Genomic DNA, 14,950 nt, shown 5'->3' with positions numbered 1-14,950 from the left:
AAAGGGATGAGTGGAAAACAGAATTTCTCACCTCCGAGGGTCTGTTTGAAAATTTGGTCATGCCCTTCGTTCTCACTAACGCACCCGCAGTGTTTCAAAACTTCATGAATAATGTTTTTTATGATTTTATCCGGCGCTTTATGGTTGTATACCTGGATGACATCCTTCTTTTCTCGCCTGACAAGGAATCCCACATTGGTCATTTACGTGCTCTTCTTCATAGGTTACGGGGAAATTCTCTGTTCGCTAAATCAGAGGGGTGTTTGTTTTGCGTCCCGGAGCTTTCCTTTCTGGGGATCATCCTTTCTGCCAATGGGTTTCGGATGGATCCTTTGTTGATTGGGTGCAACCCAGAGACCTCAAGGGTCTGCAGCTTTTTGTGGGTTTTGCCTATTATCAAAAATTCATCAAGGGGTTTTCTCAGGTGGTCAAGCCACTCACCGATCTCACTCACAAGGGTGCTGATCTCAAAGTCTGGTCACACTTGGCGGTTGAAGCATTTTCTACATTAAAGAAGTGTTTTATGTCTTCTCCTGTATTGGTTCAGCCCGATCTGTCAAAACCGTTCATTGTAGAGGTGGACGCATCGGAGGTGGGAGTGAGGGCGGTGTTGTTTCAGGGACCCGTTACTTTGACCAATTTAAGACCATGTTCCCTTTTCTCTAGAAAGGTTTCTTCTGCGGAGAGGAATTACAATGTTGGTAACCAGGAGTTATTGGCCATAGATTTGGCTTTTGAAGAATGGAGGCACTTTTTAGAGGGGGCGGTTCATCTGATCACGGTGATTACGGACCACAAGAACCTGTCTCACATTGAGCCTGCCAAGCAGTTAACTCATAGGCAGGTGACTAAAAAAGGTCACTTTTTTTTCTAGTTTTTATTTTTCTATCACCTTTCGGCCTGGTTCCAAGAATGTCAAGGCAGATGCCTAATCTCGCAGTTTTGATTCGATATACCCCCTGAACCTCCCTTCCTCCATTCTTCAGCACGGGTTAGTTGTTGCTGGGGTATCCTCTGAATTGGAGCATGAAATTTGGGAGGCTCAGTCTCTTGCTCCTCCCTCTTTGCCTGATAATAAGCTCTTTGTCCCGGTTCAGTACCTGTTGAGGGTTCTCGGGAGTTCCACGATTTTGCACTCAGTGGACACCCGGGGATCTCAGCGATCCGGAAAGCCATTGCTAAGCGGATTTTGTGGTCCTTCATGACCTCTGATGTCACTGTGTTTGTGTCTGCTTGTGATTAGTGATGAGCGAGTGTACTTGTTGTTAGGGTTTTCCAGAGCATGCTTGGGTGACCTCCAAGTATTTATGACTCCACGGAGATTTAGTTTTCTTCGTGGCAGCTGAATGATTTACAGCTACATGCCTGCTTGATTACATGTGGGGATTCCCTAGCAACCAGGCAACTCCCACATGTACTCAGCCTGGCTAGTAGATGTAAATCATTCAGCTGCCGTGATGAAAACTAAATCTCTGAGCAGTCAAAAATACTCGGAGGTCACAGAGCGTGCTCAGGAAAACCCGAGCAACGAGTACACTCGCTCATCACTACTTGTGATACCTGTGCCCGTGCTAACAGCTCCCATAACAATCCGGCACGGGAATTGGTGCCATTGCCAATTCCGGATAGACCTTGGACTCATTTGTCCATGGATTTTATCACCGATTTCCCTCCTTCCAATGACAAAACTGTAATCTGGGAAGTGGTTGACAGATTCAGTGAACAGGCGCATTTTGTACCTCTGGCAGGATTGCCTAATGCAGAAACACTAAGTTGTTTCTTGAGCGCGTTGTGCGGTTGCATGGCATGCTTTTGAGTGTGGCTTCTGATAGAAGGATACAATTTGTGTCCAAATTTTGGAGGGCATTTTGTAAAAAATTGGGTATTTGCATGACTTTCTCCTCTGCCTACCATCCTGAGACCAATGTTCAGACGGAGGTGACCAGTCAGTCACTTGAACAGATTTTGCAGTGTCTTGCTACGTCTCAGCAGAATGATTGGCAAAGTTTGCCAGTGCCAGTGGCAGAGTTTGCATTTAATATTCGGATTAACCAGTCCACTTGCACCTCTCTGTTCTTTTGTAATTACGGCTTTCACCCCCATTTTGGATAATTTTCCAGGCTGGATTCAGGATGTCCAGGGGCCGATATGGCAGTTCAACAGTTGGGGAAGGTGTGGAGGGAGGTCCAGAAGAACATTGGGGAGGCTCAGGGCAAACAAACATTTTGCTGACAAACGACGGTCGGTAGGACCTATATTTCTGGTAAGAAATAAAGTGTGGTTGTCTACCAAGAACATTCGTCTGAAAGTTCCTTTAACTAAGCTAGGGCCCAGGTTTATTGGTCCTTAAAGATCACCGAGGTTTTCAATCCAGTTGCCTTTCGCTTACGCCTACCTCCGTCACTTCGGATCCCCAATGTGTTCCATAAGTCCCTCCTTAAGACATTTGTACCTTCCACTGCTGGGTCTCCATCCCCTCCGCCTCCTGTCTCTGTGGATGGCCAGACTGAGTATGAAGTTGAATGGATTCTCACATTTTCCGCAATTCACTTCAGTATTTTGTCCATTGAAAAGGTTACGGTCCTGAGGATCGATCTTGGGCGCGATCTGTCCATTCTGCCCGATTGGTTTGGGTTTTTCATATACGATATCCTGGGAAACCTGGGGGATTCGGTGGCCCCCCACTTGAGAAGAGGGTACGGTCATGTTCCAGACCAAGTTTTGAGTCCTGTCTTCCCTTTTCCCGGTCAGATCATGTCAGGGGTTAACTTTTCTCAACACAGTCTGGTCTCAGGTTTGCTATTTAGCCCAGCTGTGTCCTGCAGATCATGTCAGTTATAGTTTCTGCCTAGTGCTGCTGTAGCTGATGCTAATTGCTCCGATTTGCCCTCCTTCGTTGCTGTCTGAACCCGTGTTTCTGTTTTCCCCTGTTCCCGTCTTGACGCAGTGTTTCCATTTAGTGTGCAGACTCCCTGGTTTGACTTGGCATGTATCCTAACCTGTTTCTGCCCTTTGTCTTATCCGCTCCTGACCATTACTGACCCCCTGACTTGTCTCTGTCCACGAGTTTGCTTATTCCTTTGGTACTGTGCTACTGTCTAGGATTTGACCCTGCTTGTTTTGACTATTCTGCTGCCACCTGTGGTAGTCTCACTGTTGCACTGCAGGTTAGCTCTGTTTAGGTGCAGACCTGCTTCCTCTCTACTGCCATCTAGTGAAGCCTGCACCTACTTGAATTGCAGCAGCATGACACACTGCTTCTGATCAGCGGTAAAATCAACACCGCCGGTCAAACAGCTGCGGTTCCCATGCTGTCAAATGATAGTGTGAGCACTCAGCTGTGATCAGAGGTATAAAGTTTACCTCCGGTCACTGGTGTCAGCTGATGGGACTACAGTCATGGACCAAAATTTTGAGAATGAGACAAATATTAATTTTTCCAAAGTCTACTGCTTCATTTTTTTAATGGCAATTTGCATATACTCCTGAATGTCAGAGTGATCAGCTTAACAGTAATTACTGTACTTGCAAAGTCAATATTTGCCCGTAAAATGAACTTTAACCCCCAGAACACATTTCAACATCATTGCAGTCCTGCCTTAAAAGGAGCAGCTAACATCGTTTTAGTGATTGATCCATTAACACAGGTGTGGGTGTTGATGAGGACAGGGCTGGCGATCAATCAGTCATGATTAAGTAAGAATGACATCACTGGACACTTTAAAAGGAGGCTGGTGCTTGGTATCATTGTTTCTCTTCAGTTGACCATGGTTATCTCTAAAGAAACACGTGCAGCCATCATTGCACTGCACAAAAATGGCCTAACAGGGAAGAGCATCGCAGCTACAAAGATTGCACCGCAATCAACAATCTATCGCATCATCAAGAACTTCAAGTAGAGAGCTTCCATTGTTATCAAAATGGCTCCAGGGCGCCCAAGAAAGATCAGCAAGCGCCAGGACCGTATCTTAAAACTGTTTCAGCTGCGGGATCGGACTACCAGCAGTGCCAAGCTTGCTCAGGAGTGGCAGCAGGCTGGTGTGAGTGCTTCTGCACGCACTGTGAGGCGGAGACTCTTTGAGCAAGGCCTGGTTTCAAGGAGGGCAGCAAAGAAGCCACTTCTCTCCAGAAAAAACATCAGGGACCGACTGATATTCTGCAAAAGGTACAGGGAGTGGACTGCTGAGGACTGGGGCAAAGTCATTTTCTCTGATGAATCTCCTTTTCGATTGTTTGGGACATCTGGAAAACAGCTTATTCGGAGAAGAAGAGGTGAGCGCTACCACCAGTCTTGTCTCATGCCAACTGTAAAGCATCCTGAAACCATTCATGTGTGGGGTTGCTTCTCAGCCAAGGGAATCGGCTCACTCACAGTCTTGCCTAAAAACACAGTCAAGAATAAAGAATGGTACCAGAATGTCCTCCAAGAGCAACTTCTCCCAACCGTCCAAGAACAGTTTGGCGCCCAACAATGCCTTTTCCAGCATGATGGAGCACCTTGCCATAAAGCAAAGGTGATATCTAAATGGCTCATGGAACAAAACAGAGATTTTGGGTCCATGGCCTGGAAACTCCCCAGATCTAAATCCCATTGAGAACTTGTGGTCAATCATCAAGAGACGGGTGGACAAACAAAAACCAACAAATTTTGGCAAAATGCAAGCATTGATTATGCAAGAATGGACTGCTATCAGTCAGGATTTGGTCCAGAAGTTGATTGAGAGCATGCCAGGGAGAATTGCAGAGGTCTTGAAGAAGAAGGGTCAACACTGCAAATATTGACTTGCTGCATTAACTCATTCTAACTGTCAATATAACCTTTTGGTACTCATAATATGATTGCAATTATATTTCTGTATGTGATATAAACATCAGACAAACACTAATATAATTTTGGTGTCATTCTCAAAAATTTTGGCCATGACTGTACTACTCCCAGAAGCCGACCAGTCAGGCAAAACCCTCACCATGTCTGGGGGATAAACAGTGTTCAACCTGCACGGTGCCAAGATGCAACCGTCCAGGCTGAAAAACACTGGAGAAATAGTTGCTGCAAGTGCAACCTCAATGACTAGCGGGGACGTCAAAAAGGTTACTGATTGTCACTGAGGCTGCGCTCCCAGCCAGGCCAATGAACTGCGGTGACCTCGGTGAATTCACCGCTAGCACAGTGAGAAAAAGTGTCATGGTGCAGAGGCGAGTTCACCGCAGTTCAAATTCACCGAAGTGAAATTCTCCCGGTGAACTGCGGTGGACTCGCCTCTGCAACGTGATACTTTTTCTCACTGTGCTAGCGGTGATCTCACCAGAGGGAGGTCACCGCAGTTGATTGGCCCAGCTGGGAATGCACCTAGTGACCTGCGGTAACCTTGATGACATCACCGCCGGTCACTGACGCTGTGCTTGCAGCATCTCATTTATCAGTGGTTCTCAGCCTTGACGGTCGATTGTCACTCAGACATAGATTACGGCGTAGGACAAAACGACGGACAGGTGAGGGATTTTTTTTTTTAGTTTCGTTTTATTACAGAAGACGAGGGCATCAGTGGAATAGTTGTTAGGGGAGTATAACTGTTTATTATTTTTAAATAAAGTAAAAGTGATTTATTTCACCATATTACATTTACCATATAACTATAGGATTAGTAATGGATAGGTGCCTTATAGACGCCTCTCCATTAATAATCCGTGGGCTTGATGTCACCGGACAATACAAAGATGACATCAACCCCACAAATATGAACCCCACTTGCCACCGCTACAGGGCAAGTGGGAAGAGCTGGGTATAGCGTCAGAAATGGTGCATCTAAACGATTCATGGCCCCTTACCAGCCTGACAATACCAGCCCCCAGTCGTGACAAGGCTTGATAAAGGAACAATATTGACTTTTAGGATTGCTACTCCTAATAGGGCAGCATGGTGACTCAGTGGTTAGGACGAATACTTTGCAACAATGGGTTCCCACCAAGGACAATATTTGCAAAGAGAAAGAGTTTGTATTGGTTTCCTCACACACAGATTGTGAACTCCAATGAGAAACGAAAAATTATAAGTAAAATAGATATAGGATATTTGCATATTTTCATCCTAAAGGAGCATTGCATGGCCTTTAATTCTCCTTAAGCTGGCTTGGCACTTTCCACAAGGAGAAATGTTCCACCTTAGTCAGACCACCTGGAGGAGGTTAGAACCTCATTGGAGAATATGGACTAAAAAGATGATGGAAAAGGTCACTCACCTTCATTATTTTCCCCTTGAGGATGGTAGAAAGACAGGCCAAGTGATATTATGGCTGCAATTTCCAGGATGATTAAGGTTACATCTTGCAATGCCTCCCATACAAGTTGCAAGAATGTTTTGGCTTTCTTTGGGGGAATAAAATTTTTTCCAAACGTTTGTCTTCTCTTTTCCAAGTCTGCAAGGTTTCCGGACAAACCTGGAATAGTTATAAACATTAGTTTTAGCTAAACGAACACTTATGTAGCGAAAACACAACAGAAAACTGAAATATGGCATAAACAGATCTGAATATCAAAGATAGGTAAAATGCTAAAAACAAGATCAGGTATGAGAGTAGCTGTGCCGTGGGAATAAATATGGTAAATCCAATAACAATTAGGCTAGCACATTTTGCCTCGTATAATATTGGCGCAGTAGTAATACCTGTCCCATTGATGATACCATGGGTTACTATGAACGAACGTGTAAATGGAAGGGCTCCAACAGCCGTACAAAGGGTTTTTAACTCAGCAATTAAGGACCCTTGTTATAGAAAAGTACTATTTAGATAGGAAAATCGCTTAGAAAAAGTAAAGTTCGTGGAAAAATTTAACAAATTAAATCTTACACACAAGTATTGCAAACATTTTTATTAGTTACATTTTTAACCCCTTAGTGACAGAGTAAATTTGGTACTTAATGACCGAGCCAATTTTTACAATTCTGACCACTGTCACTTTATGAGGTTATAACTCTGGAACGCTTCAACGGATCCCGCTGATTCTGAGATTGTTTTTTCGTGACATATTGTACTTCATGTTAGTGGTAACATTTCTTCGATATTACTTGCGATTATTTATGAAAAACGGAAATATGGCGAAAATGTTTAACATTTTGCAATTTTCAAACTTTGTATTTTTATGCCCTTAAATCAGAGAGATGTGACGAAAAATAGTTAATAAATAACATTTCCCACATTTCTACTTTACATCAGCTCAATAAGGGTTAAAAGTTGACCAGCAATTTCTCATTTTTACAACATCATTTTGTTTTAGGCACCACATCACATTTGAAGTCATTTTGAGGGCTCTATATGATAGAAAATAACGAAGTGTGACACCATTCTAAAAACTGCACCCCTCAAGGTTCTCAAAACCACATTCAAGAAGTTTATTAACCCTTTACGTGCTTCACAGGAACTGAAAATGTGGAAGGAAAAAATGAACATTTTCCGTACCTTTTTTTTGCAAACCTTTTAATTCAGAACCATTTTTTTTTTATTTTCACATGTGTAAAAACAGAAATGTAACCATAAATTTTGTTATTCAATTTCTCCTGAACACGCCAATACCCCATATGTGGGGGTAAATCACTTTTTGGGCGCACCGCAGAACTTGGAAGTGAAGGAGCGCTGTTCAATGCAGAATTGGATGGAATGGAGATCGGACCCCATGTCATGCTTAGAGAGCCCCTGATGTGCCTAAACAGTGGAAACTCCCCACAAGTGTCACCATTTTGGAAACTAAACCCCTTAAGGAACTTATCTAGATGTGTGGTAAGCACTTTGAACCCCCAAGTGCTTCACAGAAGTTTATAACGTAGAGCGGTGAAAATAAAAAAATAAAAAATCGCATTTTTTCTACAAAAATGATCTTTTTGCCCCCAAATTTTTATTTTCACAAGGGTAACAGGAGAAATTAGACCACAAAAGTTGTTGCGCAATTTCTCCTGAGTACGTCAATACCCCATATGTGGGGGTAAACCACTGTTTGGGCGCACCGCAGAGCTTGGAAGAGAAGGAGTGCCGTTTTACTTTTTCAATGTAGAATTGGCTGGAATTGAGAACGGATGCCATGTCGCGTTTGGAGAGCCCCTGATGTGCCTAATCAGTAGAAACCCTCCACAAGTGACCCCATTTTGGAAACTAGACCCCCCATGGAACTTATCTAGATGTGTGGTGAGAACTTTGAATGCCCAAGTGCTTCACAGAAGTTTATAATGCAGAGTCGTAAAAATAAAAAAAAATAAAAAAATCTCCACAAAAAAGATTATTTAGCCCCCAAGTTTTTATTTTCACAAGGGTAACAAGAGAAATTGGACCCCAAAAGTTGTTGTCCAATTTGTCCTGAGTATGCTGGTACCCCATATGTGGGGGTAAACCACTGTTTGGGCACACGGCAGAGCTCGGAAGGAAGCAGCGCCGTTTTGGAATGCTGACTTTGATAGAATAGTCTGTGGGCATTATGTTGCGATTGCAGAGCCCGTGATGTACCTAAACAGTAGTAACCCCCCACAAGTGACCCCATTTTGGAAACTAGACCCCCCAAGGAACTTATCTAGATGTTTGGTGAGAACTTTGAATGCCCAAGTGCTTCACAGAAGTTTAGAATGCAGAGTCGTGAAAATAAAAAATATTTTTTTTCCACAAAAAAGATTTTGTAGCCCCCAAGTTTTTATTTTCACAAGGGTAAAGGGAGAAATTGGACCACTAAAGTTGTTGTCCAATTTATCCTGAGTACGCTGATGCCCCATATGTGGGGGTAAACCACTGTTTGGGCGCACGGCAGAGCTCGGAAGGGAAGGAGCGCCGTTTTGGAATGCAGACTTAGAGAGAAAGGTCTGTGGGCGTTATGTTGCGTTTGCAGAGCCCCTGATGTACCTAAACAGTAGTAACCCCACACAAGTGACCCCATTTTGGAAACTAGACCCCCCAAGGAACTTATCTAGATGTGTGGTGAGAACTTTGAATGCCCAAGGGCATCACAGAAGTTTAGAATGCAGAGTCATGAAAATAAAAAATATTTTGTAGCCCCCAAGTTTTTATTTTCACAAGGGTAACAGGAGAAATTGGACTCCAAAAGTTGTTGTCCAATTTATCCCGAGTAGGCTGATGCCCCATATGTGGTGGTAACCCACTGTTTGGGCGCACAGCAGAGCTCAGAAGGGAGGGAGCACCATTTGACTTTTTGAGCGCAAAATTGGCTGTCGTGTTTGGAGACCCCCTGATGTACCTAAACAGTGGAAACACCCCAATTCTAGCTCCAACCCTAACCCCAACACACCCATAACACTAATCCCAACCCGATCCATAATCCTAATCACAACCCTAACGATAATCACAACCCTTACCCCAAAACAACCCTAATGTCAACCCTAACCATAACCCTAATCAAAACCCTAAATCCCTAAACCCTTATCCTAATCTCAACCCTAACCTCAAACCTAACCCTAATCCCAATACACCCCTAATCCCAACCCTAACCTTAACCCTAATCCCAAACCTAACCCTAATCCAAACCCTAACCCTAATCCCAACTCTAACCCTAACTTTAGCTGCAACCCTAGCCCTAACTTTAGCCGCAACCCTAGCCCTAACTTTAGCCCCAACCTTAGCCCTAACCCTAAATTTAGCCCCAACCCTTAACCATAGCCCTAACTTTAGCTCCAACCCTAACCCTAGCCCTAACTTTAGCCCCAACCCTAACCCTAAGGCTACTTTCACACTTGTCGGATGTCGTTTGGCATCCGTCGCAATCCGTCGTTTTGGACAAAAACGGATCCTGCAAATATGCCCGCAGGATGCGTTTTTTTGCCCATAGACTTGTATTGCCGACGGATCGCGACGGATGGCCACACGTCGCGTCCGTCGTGCACTGGATCAGTTGTGTTTTGGCTGACCGTCGGCACAAAAAAACGTTCAATGTAAAAAAAAATTTGTGCGTCACGTCCGCCATTTCCGACCGCGCATGCGTGGCCTTAACTCCACCCCCTCCTCCCCAGGACATAGATTGGGCAGCGGATGCGTTGAAAAACTACATCCGCTGCCCACGTTGTGCACAATTTTCACAACGTGTGTCGGTATGTCGGGCCGACGCATTGCGACGGCCCCGTACCGACGTAAGTGTGAAAGAAGCCTAACCCTAAATTTAGCCCCAACCCTAACCCTATATTTAGCCCCAACCCTAACCCTAAATTTAGCCCCAACTCTAACCCTAAATTTAGCCCCAACCCTAAATTTAGCCCCAACCCTAACTCTAAATTTAGCCCCAACCCTAACCCTAAATTTAGCCCCAACCCTATCCCTAATTTTAGCCCCAACTGCTCTTCTCCTGCCGGCCGGCAGATGGCGACAGATGGCGGTCGCACTGCGCATGCGCCCGCCATTTTGTTTCCCAAAGAAGACGCCGGCGGCCAGGAGAAGCAGGAGGACCCAGGGACACCGGTAAGTATAATAGAGTCCCTGAATCCTCCTATTTCTCTGTCCTCTGATGTTCGATCACATCAGAGGACAGAAAATTACACATCGCTTTTTTTTTTTTTTGCGGTCGCCGGTAAACAGTTAATTACCGGCGATCGCAAAACAGGGGTCGGTAAAACTGACCCCGATCATGTTCTTTGGGGTCTCGGCTACCCCCGGCTGCCGAGACCCCAAAGATCCTCTCAGTGCCGGCCGGCGGGCGCACTGGGCATGCGCCCGCCATTTTTTTGCCGGAAAAAGATGGCTGCGCCCATCGGGAGCCACGAGGAGCACCGGGGGAGACAGGTGAGTATCGGGGGGCTATCTGGGACCCCGTTTCTCTGTCCTCTGATGTGCGATCACATCGGAGGACAGAGAAATTAAAAGGGAAATCGCGTTTTTTTTTTGCGATCGACGGTAAAAGGTTAATTACCGGCGATCGCAAAAGTTAAAAACCGATCTGAATCATGTTCTCTGGGGTCTCGGCTACCCCCGGCAACCGAGACCCCAGAGAAAATCCGACTCCTGGGGGCGCTATTTACTTTAATTAACGGCGCTGTGGTTTAAGTACCCTTAACTGCCGCCGTTAAAAGGCGTATCGGCGGTCGTTAAGGGGTTAAAGGGAATTTGACAGCAGATTTTGCTAAGTAATGTAACAGAAGCATGGGAGCATCAGAGACCCCGATTCCAGCGATGTTACACTTAGTTTACTGGGTGCAGCAGTTAGGAGTCACAGTTTTCGCTGCTACAGTTATAGCAGAGTTCAATTGTTATCTGTGTATAATCCTTCCACACCACGGCTTTCTGTGTACATTGTTTAGTGACAGAGGGCTGCTATTCAGTGCTCGGGGCGTCATTGTAATACTATACACAGAGAAGTTGTCCAGTCCAGTGATAATCTCCTGCTGATAAAACACTGATTGTATTAAAACAGCAAAATACAGCCCAGTAAGTAACATCACTAACCAGAGTTTCTATTCCTACATTATGGTGATCTCAAATTACACAGCAAAACCTGCTTACAGATTTATTTTTAAGGGGTTGTCTGGTCCAAATCGATAAGTCTGCTGTCACTCTGAATCCCCCAGGGCATACACTGTGCCCTGTGGGGAGTCTGAACCGGGTCTATACACTTGTATGGATCGAGGTCGAGCCCAGGAGGATTTCAGGAGGATGTTACTGGAAGCACCAATACAGCTCACATAGCCTACAAAGGACAGGCAGAATGTATGCAGCGTACTCTACTTATGGGTTAGGAGATCTAAACACTCATACTGAAACACCCCAAGTGGAATTTTAATCATTCTTAGACCACCCACCCCCTCATAAAAAAAAAAAAAAAAAAAGCCAACCAAAAATGCCATTTCCCTGCTGATTTTAGTAAAGCAGAAGAAAATGATTGTCAGCTATAAGGATGAAAATTGTGTTATTTCCCTTTATATGTTAGTTTTCAACATGTGCTGGCCAAATGTTTTATATATATGGGCAAAGATCAGGCCAAATTTATCACCAGAAGTCAGGAAGCTTATTATTCTGAGAGTGAAGGCAAAAGCCAAAAAGAGGCAGAGTCAAATTTTGTTTGAATGCAGATTGCACATTTTCTGTTAGTACAATAAACCTCATTTCAAGGCAGAAACATTACTGTGTCCAACAGTTATTAGATATATGAAACTGAAATAGCTGTTGCAAAAAAACACCAATTTTTATAAAACATTAACCCCTTTCTGACATATGACGTACCATCCCGTCGAGGTGGGGTGGACCCGTATGGCCACCGACAGGATAGTACGTCATACGCGATCGGCCGCACTCACGGGGGGAGCGTGGCCGGGTGTCAGCTGACTATCGCAGCTGACATCCGGCACTATGTGCCAGGAGCGGTCACGGACCGCCCCCGGCACAATAACCCCCGGCACACCGCGACTGCCTGCTTTATAGGGAAGCATCGCGCAGGAAGGGGGCTCCCTGCGGGCTTCCCCGAGACCCCTGAAGCAACGTGATGTGATCGCGTTGCTGCGAGGGTCTCTTACCTCCTCCTCCCTGCAGCAGGCCCGGAACCAAGATGGCCTCAGCATACGGGTCCTGCAGGGAGGTGGCTTCACTGCGCCTGCTCAGAGCAGGCGCCGGGAAGCCAGGAGAAGTGCACGTCAGATCGCTGATCTGCTACAATGCACAGCAAAGTGTCAGATCAGCGATCTTACACTATAACATGATGCCCCCCCGGGACAATGTTATAGTGTAATATAATCATAAAGAAAGAAAAAGGAGCCAGAAATTCCCAAGTATAATTACCTATATAAAATACGCAACATATCCCATGAGAAACCTTCATATAAAAAATTACAAAATTTTATTAGATCAATAATACACAAACATATACAAAAAATACATATCAAAAAATAATAAGTCTAGGACAGATAAGTTATATGACAATGCATACAAGCAGTAATAAACTATCCACAATTTCAAGGGTTCTCAATAAATAACCACAATTGTACATATATTTAAAACAAGGTGGCGTGAATATGAGTAACCTAATGAAAACCATATGTATATATGCTGCATATAAGTAACACCAGACTCCTCTATTCCATCTCTGAAGTGTGCCAAAGACCCATGCTATAGATCCAAATAGAGTATGCACATATAGTCACCGGAAAGGAGATACTGGAAAAAGTAAAGTCTCACCCATTAGGATAGTACTAAGGCACTGCTCCGATACCCCAACGCGCGTTTCGCTGCTTCCTCAGGGGGCAGTGTACAAAAGTGCCAAGCCACAGGTTTATATAGCCCGCTCCAAGGCGGATAGCCAATCACCGGCGGTAAGTATAATCAAATCTAGCAAGCGCATGAAGGCGGAGCCGCACAGCCCCCACCATCTCATCTGGCGTCACAGGGCATAGTAGTACGTTCCCATGGAAATAACCAATGTACCGCCCCGTACAGACGCCAGACAGGATGCAAGGGGGAGGAGCCAGCCATGGACATGCGCTACCAACGGCAGGAAAGAATCAATACGCCATTTTAAGTGAGGGCAGCAGACCAGAAAGGACGCTGTAAGTATATACCCACATATCGCATATAAAATACACTCAGTGCGTTAATCAGTATGACATATCAGCATTAGCACCGAACGCATTTACAATTTCAACAAGCAAAGATCGCAGAATATAAACCGCCCATATGTTAATGCGAGGTTGTTCATGATGCGTGCGATGACATGGCGATGATCAGGCTGTAAGCCAAGAGGGGCATCAATTATCTGCGATAACACCGGTCAGGAGCAGGAGGTGGCAAGATATCAAAAACAGACGTACTCAATCCCATATAACGAACTCTAATAAACTAAAAAGGAAAAGACACAAAAAACACACATGTTAAAAATGAATAAAATCAGTGACTACAACAGGGTACCAATGGAGTCACTGCTAGGAAAATATCGGGTACCACTAAACAAACACACAAGTTTATAAAAAGGAGGAGAAACTAATGTTTTCATTTAACCATAAGGGGGTCATTGTATCCAAAGTGACGATCCACCGGCACTCAAGCGGCGAGAGTCTGCGCTTAAGATCACCACCTCTGATTCCACCGTGTAAACGGTCAATTCCACGGACCTTCAAGAGGTCCGAATCACATGCATGGCACAGCCTGAAGTGCCGAGGGATCGTTTTTAGAGAAGCCACATCCACAGCGGACTGAGCCGCCTTAATATCCCTAACATGCTCCCTCGTTCTCACGCGTAGCTCCCTTGACGTTAGGCCAATGTATATTAAACTACACGGGCAGGTAGCGTAATAAATGACAAAGTCGCTACTGCAGGATATGTATTCCCTGATCTTAAAGCTCTTTTTTTCCGTCAGATGACTGAAAATCAAACGCCCGCACAATGTTGCGACAGGCTTTACATGAGCCACAAGGAAAACATCCCTGCCGTGGTTTACCAGTATAGAATGGTAATGAGGGGGTTGCCACATAGTGGCTCTTAACCAGTAAGTCCTTTAGGTTATTGCTTCTCCTTGCTGTTAGAAGTGGTCTCTCAGGGAGAAGATCACCAATGACTGGTTCGGTTTTCAAAATGGACCAATGTTTATTAAGGATGCTGCAAATAGTGCCCCACCTATTGTTATAGGTAGAAATGAATCTAATTTGTTTTGAGTCATCCTTATCCTTCCTGGAGCCTACCAAAAGCCGGCCACGAGCATATGCCCTGGCCCTCCAGTAACCCCTCTTAATACACCGATTGCTGTAACCACGAGTACGGAAGCGATCCCGAAGGTCCAGCGCCTGCTCCTCAAAGCGCTCGGCCATAGAGCGCAACCGCCTGATGTGCAGGAACTGCCCTATCAGGATCGCCCGTACCGTGGAAGGAGTGTGGGCCGAGGATGCGTGGAGGAGAGCATTCACAGAAGTTTCCTTCCTAAATGCATCAGTTTGAATTGAAAGATCATCCTCCACAACAATCTGGATGTCCAAAAAATCTATCATGCGAT

At 44.9% G+C, this 14,950-nt stretch overlaps 1 protein-coding gene across 8 annotated transcripts in view; it reads right to left on the bottom strand.

The window, feature by feature from the left end:
* LOC138669788 (plasma membrane calcium-transporting ATPase 4-like) overlaps positions 1-14,950 on the bottom strand; it is a 486,684-nt gene that overhangs the window by 114,942 nt on the left and 356,792 nt on the right. For all 8 annotated transcript variants that reach the window (XM_069756525.1, XM_069756523.1, XM_069756527.1 and 5 more), the window contains one exon: positions 6,240-6,437. In XM_069756525.1, coding sequence (XP_069612626.1) covers positions 6,240-6,437 — 198 coding nt within the window. The remainder of the gene's footprint in view (positions 1-6,239; positions 6,438-14,950) is intronic.

Source organism: Ranitomeya imitator, chromosome 3 (assembly GCF_032444005.1).
Source record: "Ranitomeya imitator isolate aRanImi1 chromosome 3, aRanImi1.pri, whole genome shotgun sequence".
Classification (NCBI taxonomy): domain Eukaryota; kingdom Metazoa; phylum Chordata; class Amphibia; order Anura; family Dendrobatidae; genus Ranitomeya; species Ranitomeya imitator.
This window is presented reverse-complemented; position numbering and strand designations above follow the sequence as displayed.